Source organism: Vicia villosa, linkage group LG7 (assembly GCF_029867415.1).
Source record: "Vicia villosa cultivar HV-30 ecotype Madison, WI linkage group LG7, Vvil1.0, whole genome shotgun sequence".
Taxonomy (NCBI): Eukaryota; Viridiplantae; Streptophyta; class Magnoliopsida; order Fabales; family Fabaceae; genus Vicia; species Vicia villosa.
In genome coordinates, this window is record NC_081186.1 from 85,394,893 (window position 1) to 85,413,571 (window position 18,679).

Genomic DNA, 18,679 nt, shown 5'->3' on the forward strand with positions numbered 1-18,679 from the left:
TATGCTACTATATTACGCTTTTTATTTCACTTTTCTCTAATTTTATTTTTGTATATTAAACGAAAAAGTTATTAAAATATAATAAATTTTGTTGTTATCTGATAACACATAAATGAATAAATACAAATCTATGTTGTCATCTATATGAATATGTATGACTAAATATTTTTTTTTATAAAAACCGAATTAACCGAACCAACTAAAACCACATTGGTTTGGTTTGATTTTATTTCTAAAAGCCAACTGAACCAAATCGAACCGCACACTTTTTTCTCTTGCGGTTCGGACGACTTTTTACGTCAAAACCGCCCAAACCGCATCGCAGACACCCATAATCATCATTGTCGTTCATCTTCTTGTTTCTGGTTCCAGAACGAAACAAAGTCTAATAAAAAATCAAGGCAAAAGAGCTCGCAAGTAAATGAGAAGTTGATGATACAAAAGAAGAAGAGCTTTCTTAGTTCACAAATGGAAAAAAGGGGAAAGAATAATACTCCTGGAACTCTTTATATGATTTTGAGTCTCAGGGGATCATATGATCCATTATATGGATCTCCTGGTGAGTTTTTCGAGGAACTTGAGTGTCCTAAGCTTAAAGAAATATCATTACAGACTATTATAGGAACACATGTAAAAAATTTCCTACAAAGCATTATCCATTACTAAAAAAAATATTTAATGCACCTGTTTCCAAATAAAGTGATGTCCCATCAAGGTTCACTTCTACGAAATACATATATAATCACAGTTGGTAGAAAGATTCAGCCACGAATGGTGATCAATGGCAAGGTAGCTTGTGGTTGCATGTGTCCTCTTTACAACTACGGACAACTAGCCGTGATAAAAAGGTTGTAGCGCGTAACATATGCGATTGTTTTAAACAATTGTAGTAAAAGGTTATGGTCTTGGGTTTGATTCCCAACGCCTGCATTTTTTTGATATATGTTTTAAACAACATACAACATATATCAACAAACGAAATCATCAATAATATACCTTAAACAAGATACAACATACAACTTTCATTATTAACAACATATAACTTTTATCAATAACAACATACATTAACTACAACATACAACATATAAAAGCAAAAAAAAAATCATCAACAACATATAACATATATAAACAAAAACAAAATCAACAACAACATACCTTACACAACATACAACATATACATCCAAAACAAAATCAGCAACAACATAAAATGTGGGAACGTCTCATGTACATGAAATGTGACGAGGAAGTGAAAGAAATGAGTTTCGTGTAACACATTGTCTTGATAAAAAAGACATGATTAAGATATATTGGAATTTTATGAAGAAGTGATATGCAACCGTTCATGGAGTTAGGATGAGGCATGCGAGAGAGTTAGGGTTTCATTTTAAGAGAGACGACTACGTTCTGTCTTGAATGATGAAACTTTAACTTAAATATATGTTATACTTTTCATCACGGTTAATATAAAAGACCGTGATAACATGTATGTACATTTAACAACGGTTGCTTATATGGACCGTGGTGAAAGGTAATTTGGTTTTAATATAAATATTATATTATAAGTGACACGCCCATTTTGAAACTAAAAAAGAGAAAAATTGTTGGTGCTAGGATTCGAAGCCTGTATGCCTAAACATATCACTACAATTGCTAATATGGATCGTAGTGAAATGTCTTTTAATAAAAAAAATTGCAGACGCCCGAATAAGAGCCCTTACTTCGGTTGGCTTAATGACCGATGTAATAACATGTTATACGTTAGGTGTCTTTTCTAGTAGTGGTTCTTCGTCTTCTCCTGCCATTTAGGCAGCTTAGGGGTATACACAGAAAACTCTCGTCCTACAAAGTAGAGATAAGGGCTTTGGGGAAACTCTTTTGAGCTGCACGCAAGATCCAAAGCGACATGCGCAATGGAACCATTAGGAGATAAAGAGCATGGAGCAAGTGACTCCATTCCTCAAAGAACAGGAAATTTCAAAATTGAGACGCGTCGATCACTATTTCATTAGATCTAATGGCTACTTACACAATGTGTCTCCCTTTACACAGATGGTTTTAACTGCTCTTTATATAATGAGAAAAACGCGTTGTTCAACAATTCAAATTCAATTTTACTCTTAAATTTATCCTTATTCTCTCAATGGCTTTGGTGTTCGAATACTAACCTTAGATGTCACCTTTTTTACATTGCATCGGAAGCACAAATCCACCACATCAAGACTTTACTTCATTATTTTACTAATCATTTAAAATTCTAAACCAAATTATATGTAATTCAATTTAATTGGTTATCTATTATTCAATAATTTTTGTTGTGTTGAAAATTAAAAAATTGCTAGGGGCTGTTCTTTTAGATCTGGATTGGGTCATGTTTAACTATTCAATAGAAATATTTGGAGTTAGGTAACTTGTATACTATTCTTTACATATAACTCACTCATGTATCGCACCGGCCACACTATAGTTATATGAAAAGGTTATTAAGGTACAAACTATATTGTGTATGTATATTAACCGAAAATTTGAAACATGACCTCTTCAGTTGTGGGGTAGAGTGGAAGTGGCTTTATCAAACCTAGATGAGATGTCGGTGAATGACTTGGGGTGTTGGTGAATGGAATTGTAAATTTGGCCAATCCTTTCATTCATGGATAAACTACAAGACACACACATTATATATATTTTTTACTTACCTCATTTGATAAGCATGTCCCAATTTACCACTCAATAGTTGTTGATGGCCCATTATTATCACAATGAGCCAAATTTCTTACTACACAATATACTATGAACTCATGATCTTTTTTGTGCTTCTTAAATTTAACAAATCTCATGATCTATAAATAGTTGTTAACTACATTTATATTTCATATCAATTAAATTTGCAGTAGATCAAAGATGAATATCAAGTCTTTCATTTTCGTGTTCTTTCTCTATGCACTAATTTTCATATCTGTTGTAGCAACTGAACCATCAAAAGATGACGGAAAACAAAGTACATAAATATTATTTGTTTGCACATTTTTTAAAATTTTAACTATTTAATAATCGTGTTTGTTTTATTCGCAGTTGGTACATTTGAAAATTCCAAAACCAAACTTGGAGTAAATGAGGATCGAGGCATAGGAGGAAGTGGAGATATGGTAAAAGGGCATAATGATAATGGTTTGGGATTTTGGATAAATGGAGGTGGTTGGGGAGGTTCTATAGAAAGCGGAGATTTTAAAGGCTCGATAAATATCGGAGGAGCTCAAGGAGGAGGTGAAAACAATGGACTTGGAGGACAAAGTGAACTAGGAAATGAAGTAGCTTGGAGTGGAGGAGGAGAAAGTAGCGCGTTCGGGTTTGGAGGACAAAGAGAAAGAGGAAATGAAATAGGTTGGAGAGGAGGAGAAAATAGTGCATATGGAGGACAAGGAGGAAGAAGAAATGAAGTAAGTTGGAGAGGAGGAGAAAATAGAGGATTTGGAGGAGAAGAAGAGGGAGAAAGTGAAGGATTTGCAGGACTTTGGGACCATAAAAACTAAATGCATGAATGTGTGTATTGTATTTCAAGAAGCAAGTATAACAAAAGCATGAACTCTATCTTACTTCATGCTTAGGCTTTAATAGGATGAACATCTTTTCCTTAAGTTTTATTTTCTTTCACCAACATCCTTAGATTGTATCACTTTTATTATCCCATTTTAATATATTCAAAGTACCATAGTTTCATTTCTAATTATTTTGTGAAACTAGATTTTATAATGAAGGTTCAATACACTCAACTCATACTCTTCAAAGAGGATACTTAATTCAATCTATCAATTGCTCAATACACATGATATGGTTGATTCCTTGATTCATATTTGAGATGCTTCATACACCATATTTGGATTTAAATTTTTTAGAGCAAAAAGTTATTGTGAAGATTTTAAACATGAATGTCATACTTGTTCAAATTAAATTTAGGGGGATTCTATGGTGCAGTCATCAATTTGACTTCAGTGGTGAAGTCACTGCAATTGACCAATAGAATTAAAGCCCTAATCAACCCTAATTAATTCTAAGTTAAACTAAGCCACATCAGCTCTATGGTAAAATAACTTTACTGTGGGACCCATTTTTAAAAAAAACTTTTGATTATTGCATATAAGTCCCCATTCATTTAATAATATCTTACAAATTAAAATTAACTTTTATTAGATTACAATTTTTTTTAAACTCATATTATCGTTCTTCTTCTTCTTCATCCTTCACCCTTCTCCCAACTTCCCTTCAAAACCCTAAATCCCTAAATTCCATCCATCTGTTCTTCTTCTGCAACCTGCTCCCAAATTGGACATACTCCGTAATTCTTCAAATCATATGTTCTTCTATCTTCTTCCACTTTCGATTTTTGTTTACTCTCTCTGCGAACAGATGAACATGACTTCGACCTCTTCGGCGCCAACGAAATCATATTCTCAAGGTTGGTGAAGACAATGAGATCGATAAATATGGACGAAAGATGAAGCTGCTCAAGGTGAAGAATGGGACACTCCCACCTATTTTTTAACCGTGTTCATGTTTGATGTTGAGCTTTCAGAGTAAATTTGCGTGTAATTCAGATCTGGTTATTTTTTCAGCAGATCGTCTATGGTACAAAGCACAATGATTCCATGTTGTAGCCTCCTTTGACAGGTTCATATCGATCCAATATGTATATTTTCCAATTCTATGTGATTGTGGATTAGATTTGTATTTATGTAATTAATGAATTCTGAAATGGAATTGAATTATCCAGAAATTGTGTAGTTGTGGATTAGGGATTGTATTTTATCATATGCATGCATGAATTCTGAATTTGCATTTGAATTGAATTTTGAGATAGTTAAATAAGATTTCACATATCTGATACATATGTTTATCTTATGGTTTGAGGACACATTTAAATGGATATGCTCCTCCATTGGGCTGTTGATTTTTTTGTTATTTGTTACCCTGTTTGATGCAGGTTTTATTAGCCTTATTGGCTTTGTGGTGAGCTTCTGTTTATGATGGTTAAGCATGCTGCTTCTGTCATAGATGGTTAAGAATTACGTGGATTCTGCCCTATGGTGGTTAAGCATTATGCCCTTTGTTGGCTTTATTGATCTTTGCTTCTGTTAAATAGTTAAGCCTCGAATTATTGCCTTACAAGACATATTTGTCAATCTGAATGTAAAGAAGAATAAATTATCCATAATATAAACATTATTACAGCATGAGTTAACCATTCAAAACATATATCGAAAACCAAAAATATAATTGCCTAAAACTTGCTATGAAATATTAACTCTTTTCTTGCTTTCAGGGGTTTGTTTCGACTGTAAGACATATGTGCTCATTCGTTCCTGCCATTTATGACATAACAGTGGCTGACCCTAAAAGTACTCCTGCTCCTACAATGCTAAGACTCTTAAATAGGAAACCTTCTGTGGTAAGCTCATTTAATTAAAGTTTCAGTAATACATTTATTTTCATAATCCTAATCATCTAATTGAAATCCTCTGTATGCCATGAAATTAGAAAATGATAAAACAGAAAATGATAAAAAACATTGGAGAAGGCAAAGTATCCGAAACAAACAATGGTGTTACATATATTGATATTCCACCAGACCTGTTGATTACAGAATTTAAGGTCCCAATCGTAGCAATAGTTAATTCTACATATCCGGAATTTACGAGCAATTCTTGCTTCTACATTGGAGGTTGTTGACAAAATATCTAAATCATATTCTTGATTTAATGGCAGGTATACATGATTCAATTTTTATATTCATTTGAACTAACTATTTAAATTCCCAATACAGGAGACGTGCGTGATTATTTCAGCGCAAATTCTGTTGATAAGTCGGAATTCCACGATGTAACATTGGTTGACATCCTCACCCCAAAATTTCTCAGTTCACTGCAAACATCAGGATTACCTAACCATCATATAAAACTAAAGGTTGGGACACCAATTATGGTCATGAGAAACATCAACCAGTATGAAGGCTTATGTAATGGAACAAGGTTGATAATAACAAAGTTGGGTGGTGTGATTTAAACTATCTGATTTTTATTCTGGTGGTAAAATTACTCTTGTTTGGGTGGAGCTAGAAGTTGAGTGTTAAGCCTTTGTTGGCTTTTATATGTACCAGTATGTAAACTTGTAACAGGATCGTGGCATGTCTTATGTTGTGTTATTATTAATATATTTCTTTAGCCTTTACAATAAAAAAAAATTCATGATGAACATGCAAAGTTCAAATCAATAACTACAAATGTAGTTGACAAGGAAATCTTCAACAATATATAAGTAGCCTGATATTAATGAAAATAATTTCAGCCACAAACACTTTATTTGAAAAATATTATGTTGATTTATTTTATATTTTTAAACCAATCCTTAAATGTTTACTTATAACTGTATATTCAAAACATAACACCCAACTACAATGACTATTGTGAATCACACCTCAAAATAACAACACTGACATACTTAATACCATAATTTAAAACAAAAGCATCATATAACATAAAAACATTTATATTACACAAAATAACATAAAAACAAAAACACTCATTGTCAAGAGAAACTGTTTTTAACATGTTCACACACACAAATACAACTGATACTTTGATATACATTCATGTCTTTGACTTAAATAAAAACACAATCATCAAACTCTTGATCTATTGACGACTGACACAGCAACCAATTGTGTTCCAGATGTAATAGCCGGGCTTGGTTTGTCACACATTACAAATCTAAGACGATCACCATCCTGAATGCGGCATTCCTTCACAAAATCAGACCACCCATCGTAAATGAACCTCTCAACAAAATACTTCCTCTTAGCATAATGGAGTTCACATTTGAAGACCTTTTTCAAATCTGAATCCCTGAACAAAACACGCGTATAATGCTTGTCCTAGCAACCGCGGATAACTTTTTGCGGGAATTGCTGCACATAAAACATAAAACGCCACAAACTATAATTACAACTGTCAAAATAAAAACAACAAAAATATCCAACAATCAATGCGTATATTTTTATAATTAAAACGCCTATATTGTTCATTCACTAATTAACTTAATATACTTACAAGAACATTTCTCCCAGCTACCTTAGCACATTCTATAACCTTACACCACGAAAAGTACCTGTGTCCATCAACATCCTTCGTTTGAACGGGTTCTACAATCCTGCAACTCTTTCTCTTTTTATTCGCACGTTCTGACGGCCTCATTTCAAACCCAGCTCTTGCACCCAAACTGACACCAACTCCCCCATCAATCGTTGTTTCTCCCGCTGCATCTTTGCCCTTCGTTTTACTACATATTCGATCACTTCTTCTACGCCCTACTTGAACCACACCCTTCACATAACCTTCCTTCAACACTGCTTTACCTTTCCCATCCCTCTTAGTTTCATCACCGATCATCATTTCAGACTGACATCCACTACTTTCCCCAGTGACAACGACCTCCCGCCCAGCATTCTTCCCTGCATGACTTTTCTGCCATAGATTCTTAACCTCCCGGTTGTCTAACAAGTTGTTGACCAATTTCTCCCTATTCAACCTATCCCATGTTGATTCAACCTCCATCTTAGAAGTGTTCCTGCCAAAAGAAAACCCTTTTACAGGAAAATACCACATTTTATCAAAATTCTACAAACTATAAAAGCAACATACAAAAACAAACTACACACACATTCGCCTCAAATAATGATTCAATGAACATAAAACAAAAACTTTAAAAAAAAACAAATCACAAACATATAACATGTTGGTGCAACCTCCATCTTCGATAAGTTGCTGATAACATAAACCACTTTTAATCACCAATACATGATTTGATCAAAATATTACAAACTATAAAAAATAACATGCAAAAACTATAACACACACAATCGACTCTAAAACTAATTCAGTAAACTAAAGACTCATCTGAACCCGGGTCAGCCTTTCAAACAGCCCATCATAAGACTCATCTGAGCTATAATCACTGCAAAGTACTATTCAACATTACATACTGTGTTTAGAAAACATATTACTACATGAATTTAAAAATCATACTTACGCATTTTCCAATTTATTTGCAGTTCCATCAATACCATCTACCCCGACACCAGCAATACTTGACTCCCCAACTAAAGACTTTGAACAACTGCAAACACAAGAACAATATATAACATCAGAAAAACATCCCAAAATACAAAACTAACAATATTAAAATACCATTTCTGTTAAGCATCTGTCACACAACAATGTCTTTTATACTCAAACACAATAAATTAAATGTTCACCCTTTTACACATTCTGATACCAAGTCTTCACACTGATCAGGAATGACAGATGTATCAACCCTAACTATTTCAGGGACAGTAACAGATACTTCTTGCTTCACAATCACTTCATCATCCCCACCATCCTTCAAACTCTCCAAACACAAAGGATCAACATCATGACAAAAATCTTCAAATGATGACAACTTAACCTTCTTGCCGGTACTTTCCTCATATTCCTCCGCAGCTTCAAGATACTCAAAGTAAAGTTCTTTGATCTTTGCATCAAACGGGAAGACAGGATTCTTCGATCGGCACCTACACGTATTCAGAACATTTAGATGACTGTCGATTTATAACATTATCCTACAAAAAACAAAAACAAGCATGCATCTAAACCAGACAATAAAACCCAAAAATCGGTACCCACATAATAACATGCAAGACGAAATATAATGCCCATACACAAAATAGGAACCTACAAAACTGAACATGAACAAAAACGTCGGTGTTTACCTGTCATCTTCAACTTTCCGGTTGAGGCTTGACATTTTCGACTAATATGACCAAAGGTTCGTTTCGTACTAAAGAAAAAAGTGAAAACCTTGCTTTTCCCAAGTGATCTGAATGGTACTGCCTCTTTGTAAAAACTCTTTCCAAACTAATACACACGTGAATGAATCTATTGATTTTTTATGTATCTGTTAAATAATAATAATAATAATAATAATAATAACTATATATCAACCATCATCTGTTGAATCCCTGACATGGTTAACACACAGTTGACCATCATCTACTCATCTGTAACATGGTTAACACACAGTTGACCATCATCTGTTCACCTGTAACATGGTTAACACACAGTTGACCATCATCTGTTCATCTGTAACATGGTTAACACATAGTTGACGCTCATCTGTTGAATCCCTGACATGGTTAATACACAGTTGACCATCATCTATTGAATCCCCGACATGGTTAACACCCAGTTGACCATCATCAGTTCATCTGTACCATGGTTAACACACAGTTGACCATCATCTGTTGAATCCCTGACATGGTTAACACACAGTTGACCATCATCTGTTCATCTGTAACATGGTTAACACACAGTTGACCATCATCTGTTGAATCCCTGACATGGTTAACACACAGTTGACCATCATCTATTCATCTGTAACATGGTTAACACACAGTTGACCATCATCTGTTGAATCCCCGACATGGTTAACACCCAGTTGACCATCATCAGTTCATCTGTAACATGGTTAACACACAGTTGACCATCATCTGTTGAATCCCTGACATGGTTAACACACAGTTGACCATCATCTGTTCATCTGTAACATGGTTAACACACAGTTGACCATCATCTGTTCATCTGTAACATGATTAACACATAGTTGACCATCATCTGTTCATCTGTAACATGGTTAACACACAGTTGACCATCATCTGTTCATCTGTAACATGGTTATAACACAGTTGACTATCATCTGTTCATCTGTAACATGGTTAACACACAGTTGACCATCATCTGTTGAATCCCTGACCTGGTTAACACACAGTTGACCATCATCTGTTGAATCCCTGACATGGTTAACACACAGTTGACCATCATCTGTTCATCTGTAACATGGTTAACACACAGTTGACCATCATCTGTTGAATCCCTGACATGGTTAACACACAGTTGACCATCATCTCTTTATCTGTAACATGGTTAACACACAGTTGACCATCATCTGTTGAATCCCCGACATGGTTAACACCCAGTTGACCATCATCAGTTCATCTGTAACATGGTTAACACACAGTTGACCGTCATCTGTTGAATCCCTGACATGGTTAACACACAGTTGACCATCATCTGTTCATCTGTAACATGGTTAACACACAGTTGACCATCATCTGTTCATCTGTAACATGATTAATACACAGTTAACGAACATCTGTTCATCTGTAACATGGTTAACACACAGTTGACCATCATCTGTTCATCTGTAACATGGTTAACACACAATTGACCATCATCTGTTCATCTGTAACATGGTTAACACACAGTTGACCATCATCTGTTGAATCCCTGACATGGTTAACACACAGTTGACCATCATCTGTTGAATCCCCGACATGGTTAACACACAGTTGACCATCATCTGTTGAATCCCCGACATGGTTAACACTCAGTTGACCATCATCAGTTCATCTGTAACATGGTTAACACACAGTTGACCATCATCTATTGAATCCCTGACATGGTTAACACACAGTTGACCATCATCTGTTCATCTGTAACATGGTTAACACACAGTTGATCATCATCTGTTGAATCCCTGACATGGTTAACACACAGTTGACCATCATCTGTTAATCTGTAACATGATTAACACACAGTTGACCATCATCAGTTCATCTGTAACATGGTTAACACATAGTTGACCATCATCAGTTCATCTGTAACATGGCTAACACACAATTGACCATCATCTGTTGAATCCCGGACATGGTTAACACCCATTCGACCATCATCTGTTGAATCCCCGACATGGTTAACACCCAGTTGACCATCATCAGTTCATCTGTAACATGGTTAACACACAGTTGACCATCATCTGTTGAATCCCCGACATGGTTAACACACAGTTGACCATCATCTGTTCATCTGTAACATGGTTAACACACAGTTGACCGTCATCTGTTGAATCCCTGACATGGTTAACACACAGTTGACCATCAACTGTTCATCTGTAACATGGTTAACACACAGTTGACCATCATCTGTTCATCTGTAACATGATTAATACACAGTTAACGAACATCTGTTCATCTGTAACATGGTTAACACACAGTTGACCATCATCTGTTCATCTGTAACATGGTTAACACACAGTTGACCATCATCTGTTCATCTGTAACATGGTTAACACACAGTTGACCATCATCTGTTGAATCCCTGACATGGTTAACACACAGTTGACCATCATCTGTTGAATCCCCGACATGGTTAACACACAGTTGACCATCATCTGTTGAATCCCCGACATGGTTAACACCCAGTTGACCATCATCAGTTCATCTGTAACATGGTTAACACACAGTTGACCATCATCTATTGAATCCCTGACATGGTTAACACACAGTTGACCATCATCTGTTCATCTGTAACATGGTTAACACACAGTTGATCATCATCTGTTGAATCCCTGACATGGTTAACACACAGTTGACCATCATCTGTTAATCTGTAACATGATTAACACACAGTTGACCATCATCAGTTCATCTGTAACATGGTTAACACATAGTTGACCATCATCAGTTCATCTGTAACATGGCTAACACACAATTGACCATCATCTGTTGAATCCCGGACATGGTTAACACCCATTCGACCATCATCTGTTGAATCCCCGACATGGTTAACACCCAGTTGACCATCATCAGTTCATCTGTAACATGGTTAACACACAGATGACCATCATCTGTTGAATCCCTGACATGGTTAACACACAGTTGACCATCATCTGTTCATCTGTAACATGGTTAACACATAGTTGACCATCATCTGTTGAATCCCTGACATGGTTAACACACAGTTTACCATCATCTGTTCATCTGTAACATGGTTAACACACAGTTGACCATCATCTGTTCATCTGTAACATGGTTAACACACAGTTGACCATCATCTGTTCATCTGTAACATGGTTAACATACAGTTGACCATCATCTGTTGAATCCCTGACATGGTTAACACACAGTTGACCATCATCTATTCATCTGTAACATGGTTAACACACAGTTGACCATCATCTGTTCATCTGTAACATGATTAACGCACAGTTGACCATCATCAGTTCATCTGTAACATGGTTAACACCCAGTTGACCATCATCTGTTCATCTGTAACATGGTTAACACACAGTTGACCATCATCTGTTGAATCCCTGACATGGTTAACACCCAGTCGACCATCATCTGTTGAATCCCCGACATGGTTAACACCCAGTCGACCATCATCTGTTCATCTGTAACATGGTTAACACACAGTCGACCATCATCAGTTCATCTGTAACATTGTTAACACACAGTTGACCATCATCTGTTGAATCCCTGACCTGGTTAACACACAGTTGACCATCATTTGTTGAATCCCTGACATGGTTAACACACAGTTGACCATCATCTGTTGAATCCCTGACATGGTTAACACCCAGTCGACCATCATCTGTTGAATCCCCGACATGGTTAACACCCAGTTGACCATCATCAGTTCATCTGTAACATGGTTAACACACAGTTGACCATCATCTGTTGAATCCCTGACATGGTTAACACACAGTTGACCATCATCTGTTGAATCCCTGACATGGTTAACACCTAATTGACCATCATCAGTTCATCTGTAACATGGTTAACACACAGTTGACCATCATCTGTTGAATCCCTGACATGGTTAACACCTAATTGACCATCATCAGTTCATCTGTAACATGGTTAACACACAGTGGACCATCATCTGTTGAATCCCTAACATGGTTAACACCTAATTGACCATCATCAGTTCATCTGTAACATGGTTAACACACAGTTGACCATCATCAGTTGATTCCCTGACATGGTTAACACCCAGTTGACCATCACCTGTTCATCCGTAACATGGTTAACACACAGTTGACCATAATATGTTGAATCCCTGACATGGTGAACACATAGTTGACCATCATCTGTTCATCTGTAAAATTAGTCCCTATTCCTGACTTTTTTTCAATAGAAAACTAAAAAGGGGGACCAAAATCGTGGTTTTAAAAACAGGGGGACTAAAATTGAAAAAAATACAAAATCGGGGGATCAAAGTTACAATTAAAGCATCAAATCCATAGTACTTAAAAACTTCTCAATAGACTGTATTTATTTATGTGGTCTAATTCTCTCAATATAAAGTGGATGGCTTTGATCAATTTGGGTAAAATATAGATCTCATGCACGGTTGTGATCATTTTGTCACTAATAGATATCAACGGCTGATTATATACTCCCTCAACATCCATCGCTGGACCCTATTATACCACTTTAATGTTGGCCACTTTAAATGGAGTTCGAGAATGTTACGTTTTGAAACCCTCTCATCCCAAATCCCTTTTCCATTAAACCATGTCATCTTCATATGTTGCAAACTCCGAAGTGTCCCAAATCCCCCAAATCCCTGAATGTGGTTGCAATAAACCAATGAAGTTGTTTATATCCAACTCAAGAAATAACCCTAAAAGGAGATATTGGAAATGTGCAAATGTGGAGGTGAGTTTGATTGGAAAATATGTTATACGATTTCGTCTTTTATAATCTGTATTATAAAATGGACTTGGTTAATTTATTAGTGAATATGGATAATTATGATGTTTTTTAGGCATGGCGATGTTGTAGTCTGTTCATTTGGGATGATGAACTTGATGGTCGACCTCCATATGATCGGAAAATAACCATGGATGAAAGAAATGTAATTCTGGATTCGCACGACGCAACAACACACAGTGGGTCAATATGTTGCAGCTGCTCAGAGCTTTTGAAGGATTTGGATTGCATTGTTAAAGAACTTCGAGACAGGAGAGGAGAGCAGATGGAGATGAAACTGCAAAATGAAGGGAAAATGTCCAAGATTTTTAAGACTTTGTTTTTATTTTCTTGGATTATTATTGTCATTGCATATTTTAAAATGTCTGATTAATTTATCTAATGTAATTTCTGGAACAATAACCTAATCTATGGTTTTTAATTTCTAGGTTTATGTTTAAGTTACCAATGATCTAACTTATTTATTATTTTTTTAAGAAAAGAAAACTGATAATGGAAAATGAATACCTGTGTTTGTTTTTAATAAGAAAATGATAATCTTGATTAATTTTAAGTATTTAATATATTGAAAAAACATATCACGCCTATGACAAAGGATTCGATATATCATTACTTGGTAAACGTAACATTGCAACTTTTCATCTGACCGAAGATTTGGTATATCATTAGTTGGTAAAGGTAACATTGCATGCAAACTGTTCGGTTTTTAATCTCTCTTTCTTTTGCATTCTCTCTCACCGTTTAGCTGTTGTTCTTTGCGTAACATCCACTCCAACAACAACACTCGATTTCAGACAACATCATGTCTTCTTCAGATAGGTTAGTATCTGTTCTCTTCGTTTTTAATTCATCTCTGCTTTTCTGATATCCAAATCGACAGGGTTTTAGGATTCATGTAACATGTGTTTGTTTATGCCATACAATGTAGCGCAATTTTGTTGATTTAAATGTTATAGATTTTACAAAATTTAGGGTTTTTGGTACACATTTACGGTTTATGTAATTTGTGTTTGTCTATGCCATTGAATACCACGCAAATTTGTTGATTTAAATATCATAGATTTTACATACTTTAGGGTTTTTGATACAATCTTCAGGATTTTATAAACAATGTGTGTTGCATGTTATAATGTTGCAGAGCTGATAAACTCAATCTTCAACATTTTGACGAAAAGAAACTTCAACAGATGTACCTATGTCATAAGTTGTATTTGAAAAAACGATTGCTCCAGAAAAAAAAGATCAGGAAATTTTATAGCTACGAAGAATTTTGTAAACAGTTGGTAGAAGTGTGTAATCTTCGAGCAAAATACGGACTTGATCCACCAAAGGAACCTGCCAAGGAGCTCATTCAAAGTGCTCCAGTCAATACTGGTGTTGATGCAAGAAAAAGTTACCATGCATCTGTTTACAGAGCCTCTCTCCAAAATGCTGCATCCAGGAGGTAACTCTGAAGTGTGTTTTATGAATATGAACATGTATTTTACCATAAAAACCTGTATGATTAGAGAGCAAGTAAGATAATAACGTTTCTTTACTTCATTGGACCATTTGTAGGAGTAATAAACATAGTAAGGTGTCGGGAATAGCGAAGGGAAAGAGTGAAGCTGGCGAGGGTGGTTCCAGACAACGCTGTGTGCAAGAGGTTACCAGTTCTACGATCAACGACAGGCTCTCCGTGGAAGTGGAAGTGTGTAATCTTCGAGCAAAATACAGACTTGATCCACTAAAGGAACCTGCCAAGGAGCTCATTCAAAGTGCTCCAGTCAATACTGGTGTCGATTCAAGAAAAAGCTACCATGCATCTGTTTACAGAGCCTCTCTCCAATCATCTGCATCTAGGAGGTAACTCTGAAGTGTGTTTTATGAATATGAACACGTATTTTACCATAAAAACCTGTATGATTAGGGAGCAAGTATGATACTAACGTTTCTTTACTTGATTGGACCATGTGTAGGAGTAATAAACATAGTAAGGTGTCGGGAAAAGCGAAGGGAAAGGGTGTAGCTGGCGAGGGGGTTTCCAGACAACGTTGTGTGCAAGAGGTTACCAGGTCTACGATCAACGACAGGCTCTCCGTGGAGAAAGGAAAGAATAAACTTTGGCAGAGCAAAGATAGGTTAATTCGTCCGACCCAAGGTGTGGTGATCGATGAGGGCATGGAAGGCAAACGCAAGAGAGGAGGTCATCGCGAAGTTGATGCCAGAGGTAACGGGAGACTAAAGGGTAAGGCTGTAGGTTCTTCGGAAGCCCCCGATGCTCAAAGCGTCGACTATGAATTCACAAGTATATCATCCAACAGCAATAGGTAAATCTATTTTGAACGTATATTATATTGAAATAAGTTGCTTCGATGTTGAGTTGGAAGTTTCTAAACAAAGTTTATATGATGTTTTGGCTTTGGTACAGGGTGTACACTACGATCATTGTGAATCAGGATGAAGAGTATTGGGTTAGAGAAGTGTTTGATGCAAAGAAGATGCGCAAGAATGTGATGGTATGTCTTGTTTTTATTTGATTTCCTATAACAGCAGAAGTCAGTTGTTTATTTTAAAGAATCTGACATTCGGTGAAAACCTTTGCAGCAATTTCCAGCAAACGTGATTGATAGTTGCCTTCTCCGCCAAATTTCAAACATTGTTTTACTTGACTGTGATAAGGGTGAACCATACTACTGTGAGATAAAGAAGAGGGAAGAGAAGAAGGAGACATATCTGTGTGGGGCGTGGTTTGATTACGTAAGGAAAGCTGATTTGAAGGTCGGTGACAAACTCCATTTTGTCATCCGATACCCACCGGTGGAGGAAATATTGGTATATGTTGAGCGTAGGGCTGCAACCCCATAGGGGCACCGAGGAGGATCATAGTTGCAATGGTTTTTTTGAAAGTTACTATTTATGATATTATAATTTTATATTGTAAACAGTTATGGAAGTTTATTAAGTTTTATTTATAATGTTCCAGATACAATGTTAGTTGTGAAGTGAAGTATATTGGGTATTTTGTATGTGTTTGTTAAGTTTTAATGTAAGTGATTGTTATTGCTGGGAAATTTTATGGTTGGCCCCAGTTTATTAAGATTGGGCCCTTTTTGTGGTTGTATTAATCATAGCACATTCTGTTGTTTATCTGCATGATTTATATACTTTTTATATCAAAAAGTATTTGTACGGAGTAAGGATCCATGCAATGCTCAAAATTCAAGGGGTGCAAAAATGAAAAATCATGAATTACTGGTATGTTAACATAGTTGTTTTGCAACAGCACACAGTGGGACAGTCTGTTGCGACTGCTCAAAGCTTTTGAAGGATTTGCATGGCATTATTAAAGAACTTCAATACAGTAAAGGAGAGCAGATAGAGATGAAACTGCAAAATGAAAGGAAAATCTCCAAGATTTTTAAGACTTTGTTTTTATTTTTTTTTGGATTATTGTCATTAGATAAATTAATCAGTCATGATACAATATGCAAAGTATTTTCCGGATTAAGGTTTCTGTTACTAATGACCTAATTTATGGTTGTTGTTGTTCACGTTTCTGTTACTAATGACCTAATTTATGGTTGTTGTTGTTGTTGTTGTTTATGCTTTTGTTACTAATGCCTTGATTTATCAGAAAACAAATTATTCATTTATAGAAAAAAGAAACTTCTCATATGAAATATTTGTAGTGAGTAAACTGCTAACTGAATGATGCAAAATGCTAAGATTTAATTTAATATTATACACAAGAGATACAATACTTCATTACACTGCAAAAGTACATTATGAAACTCAACATTTGATTCATTTCAACACCAAAACAGACAACATCAAAACAAACTACATACCAACTACTTAACAAAACATCAAAGAAAATTACTTTCCATCTTCAACCAAGTTTAATTATACGCCTAAAATTATTCGTATTACATCATAAAACGAACAAACATTCTTGTAGGAGGATCTGCCACAGTGCACTCAAGAACATCACCAGCCCTCAGACGAGTTGCTTTAACATACTCATACCAACCTAAGCAAAGATATCTCTCCCCTGGCCTCCTACCAGTCTTCAACACACATGGGTAAACAGCATCGGTATGAACATCGACAATGTCTATCTCAGTTTGCAACGGCAATAACCAATTGGCAGCAACATTAGATGGAAAGTGCTGCATTTTAAATATGTTTCATAGCACAAAATCATTATCAATTCATGCGTATCTAACATACCAACATGTCGATTAAAATAACCGGTCCAGATTACTTACGAAAACATTCTTTCCTCTTACACAAGCAGCAGTGACACGATAATTGAATGAAATGCCATTTTCTTCGACCACGGGATCACCGAAATTTTCATCCATCTCATCTTCACCTTCATCACTTTCAATGTCACTGAGATCGACATTCTGTTCAACCTCATCGTAAACGTAATTACCTAAATACTCAGCCCATTGTTCATCCATCCTTCAAAAAAAATAAACATGCAACTATTAAAATTACAAAGCAAACAATGAAATTATACGTAAACGCAAATATGTAAGCAAATGATAAACATAATTACGTATCACTTGAAGTCACTGAGTGGGATTCACCACTGGACATTTCTCAAGAGTAATAACACTTAACAATTCACTTTTAAAACAAGATTTTTTTCCTTATGTTATTTTTTCCTCTCTTGGTGGTACTACTACTATATATATTGGAAAAAATATATAGGTATAGTTACACCTAACCTAAACCTCATTCAATGGCATTAACTTTAAGTGAAAAAAAATATTAATGCATGATGGTAATATAACCACTACTGCACTCATAGAATTAGGTGACTGACAGTAGAACTATTTAACTGTATCAGTGTTGATTTGACTCCACTGAACTTACAAACTATATGCTAGGACACAAACAACCTATATAGATGCATGTATTCTAACCTAAACCTTGTCATACTGTCGCTACCGCGAAAAATGGAATCAGAGTCGCCACTAATATATTCATCCCATCGCGGGAAAGGAATATCAGAAACCTAACTCAGAACAAGAACAAGGTCTTTCGACC

At 35.6% G+C, this 18,679-nt stretch overlaps 2 protein-coding genes across 2 annotated transcripts; one reads left to right on the forward strand and one right to left on the reverse strand.

The window, feature by feature from the left end:
* Positions 1–2,836: 2,836 nt before the first annotated feature.
* On the forward strand, positions 2,837–3,721 carry LOC131617670 (glycine-rich protein 23-like). The gene is made up of 2 exons (XM_058888930.1): positions 2,837–2,995; positions 3,070–3,721. The coding sequence occupies exons 1-2, from the start codon at positions 2,899–2,901 to the stop codon at positions 3,525–3,527; spliced, it is 555 nt and encodes a 184-aa protein (XP_058744913.1). The 5' UTR covers positions 2,837–2,898; the 3' UTR covers positions 3,528–3,721.
* Positions 3,722–17,440: 13,719 nt separating this feature from the next.
* Positions 17,441–18,226, reverse strand: LOC131619570 (uncharacterized). Its single transcript, XM_058890657.1, has 3 exons — positions 18,186–18,226; positions 17,890–18,088; positions 17,441–17,790 (listed from the first exon to the last, which is right to left on the reverse strand). The coding sequence occupies exons 1-3, from the start codon at positions 18,224–18,226 to the stop codon at positions 17,548–17,550; spliced, it is 483 nt and encodes a 160-aa protein (XP_058746640.1). The 3' UTR covers positions 17,441–17,547.
* Between the last annotated feature and the right edge of the window lie 453 nt (positions 18,227–18,679).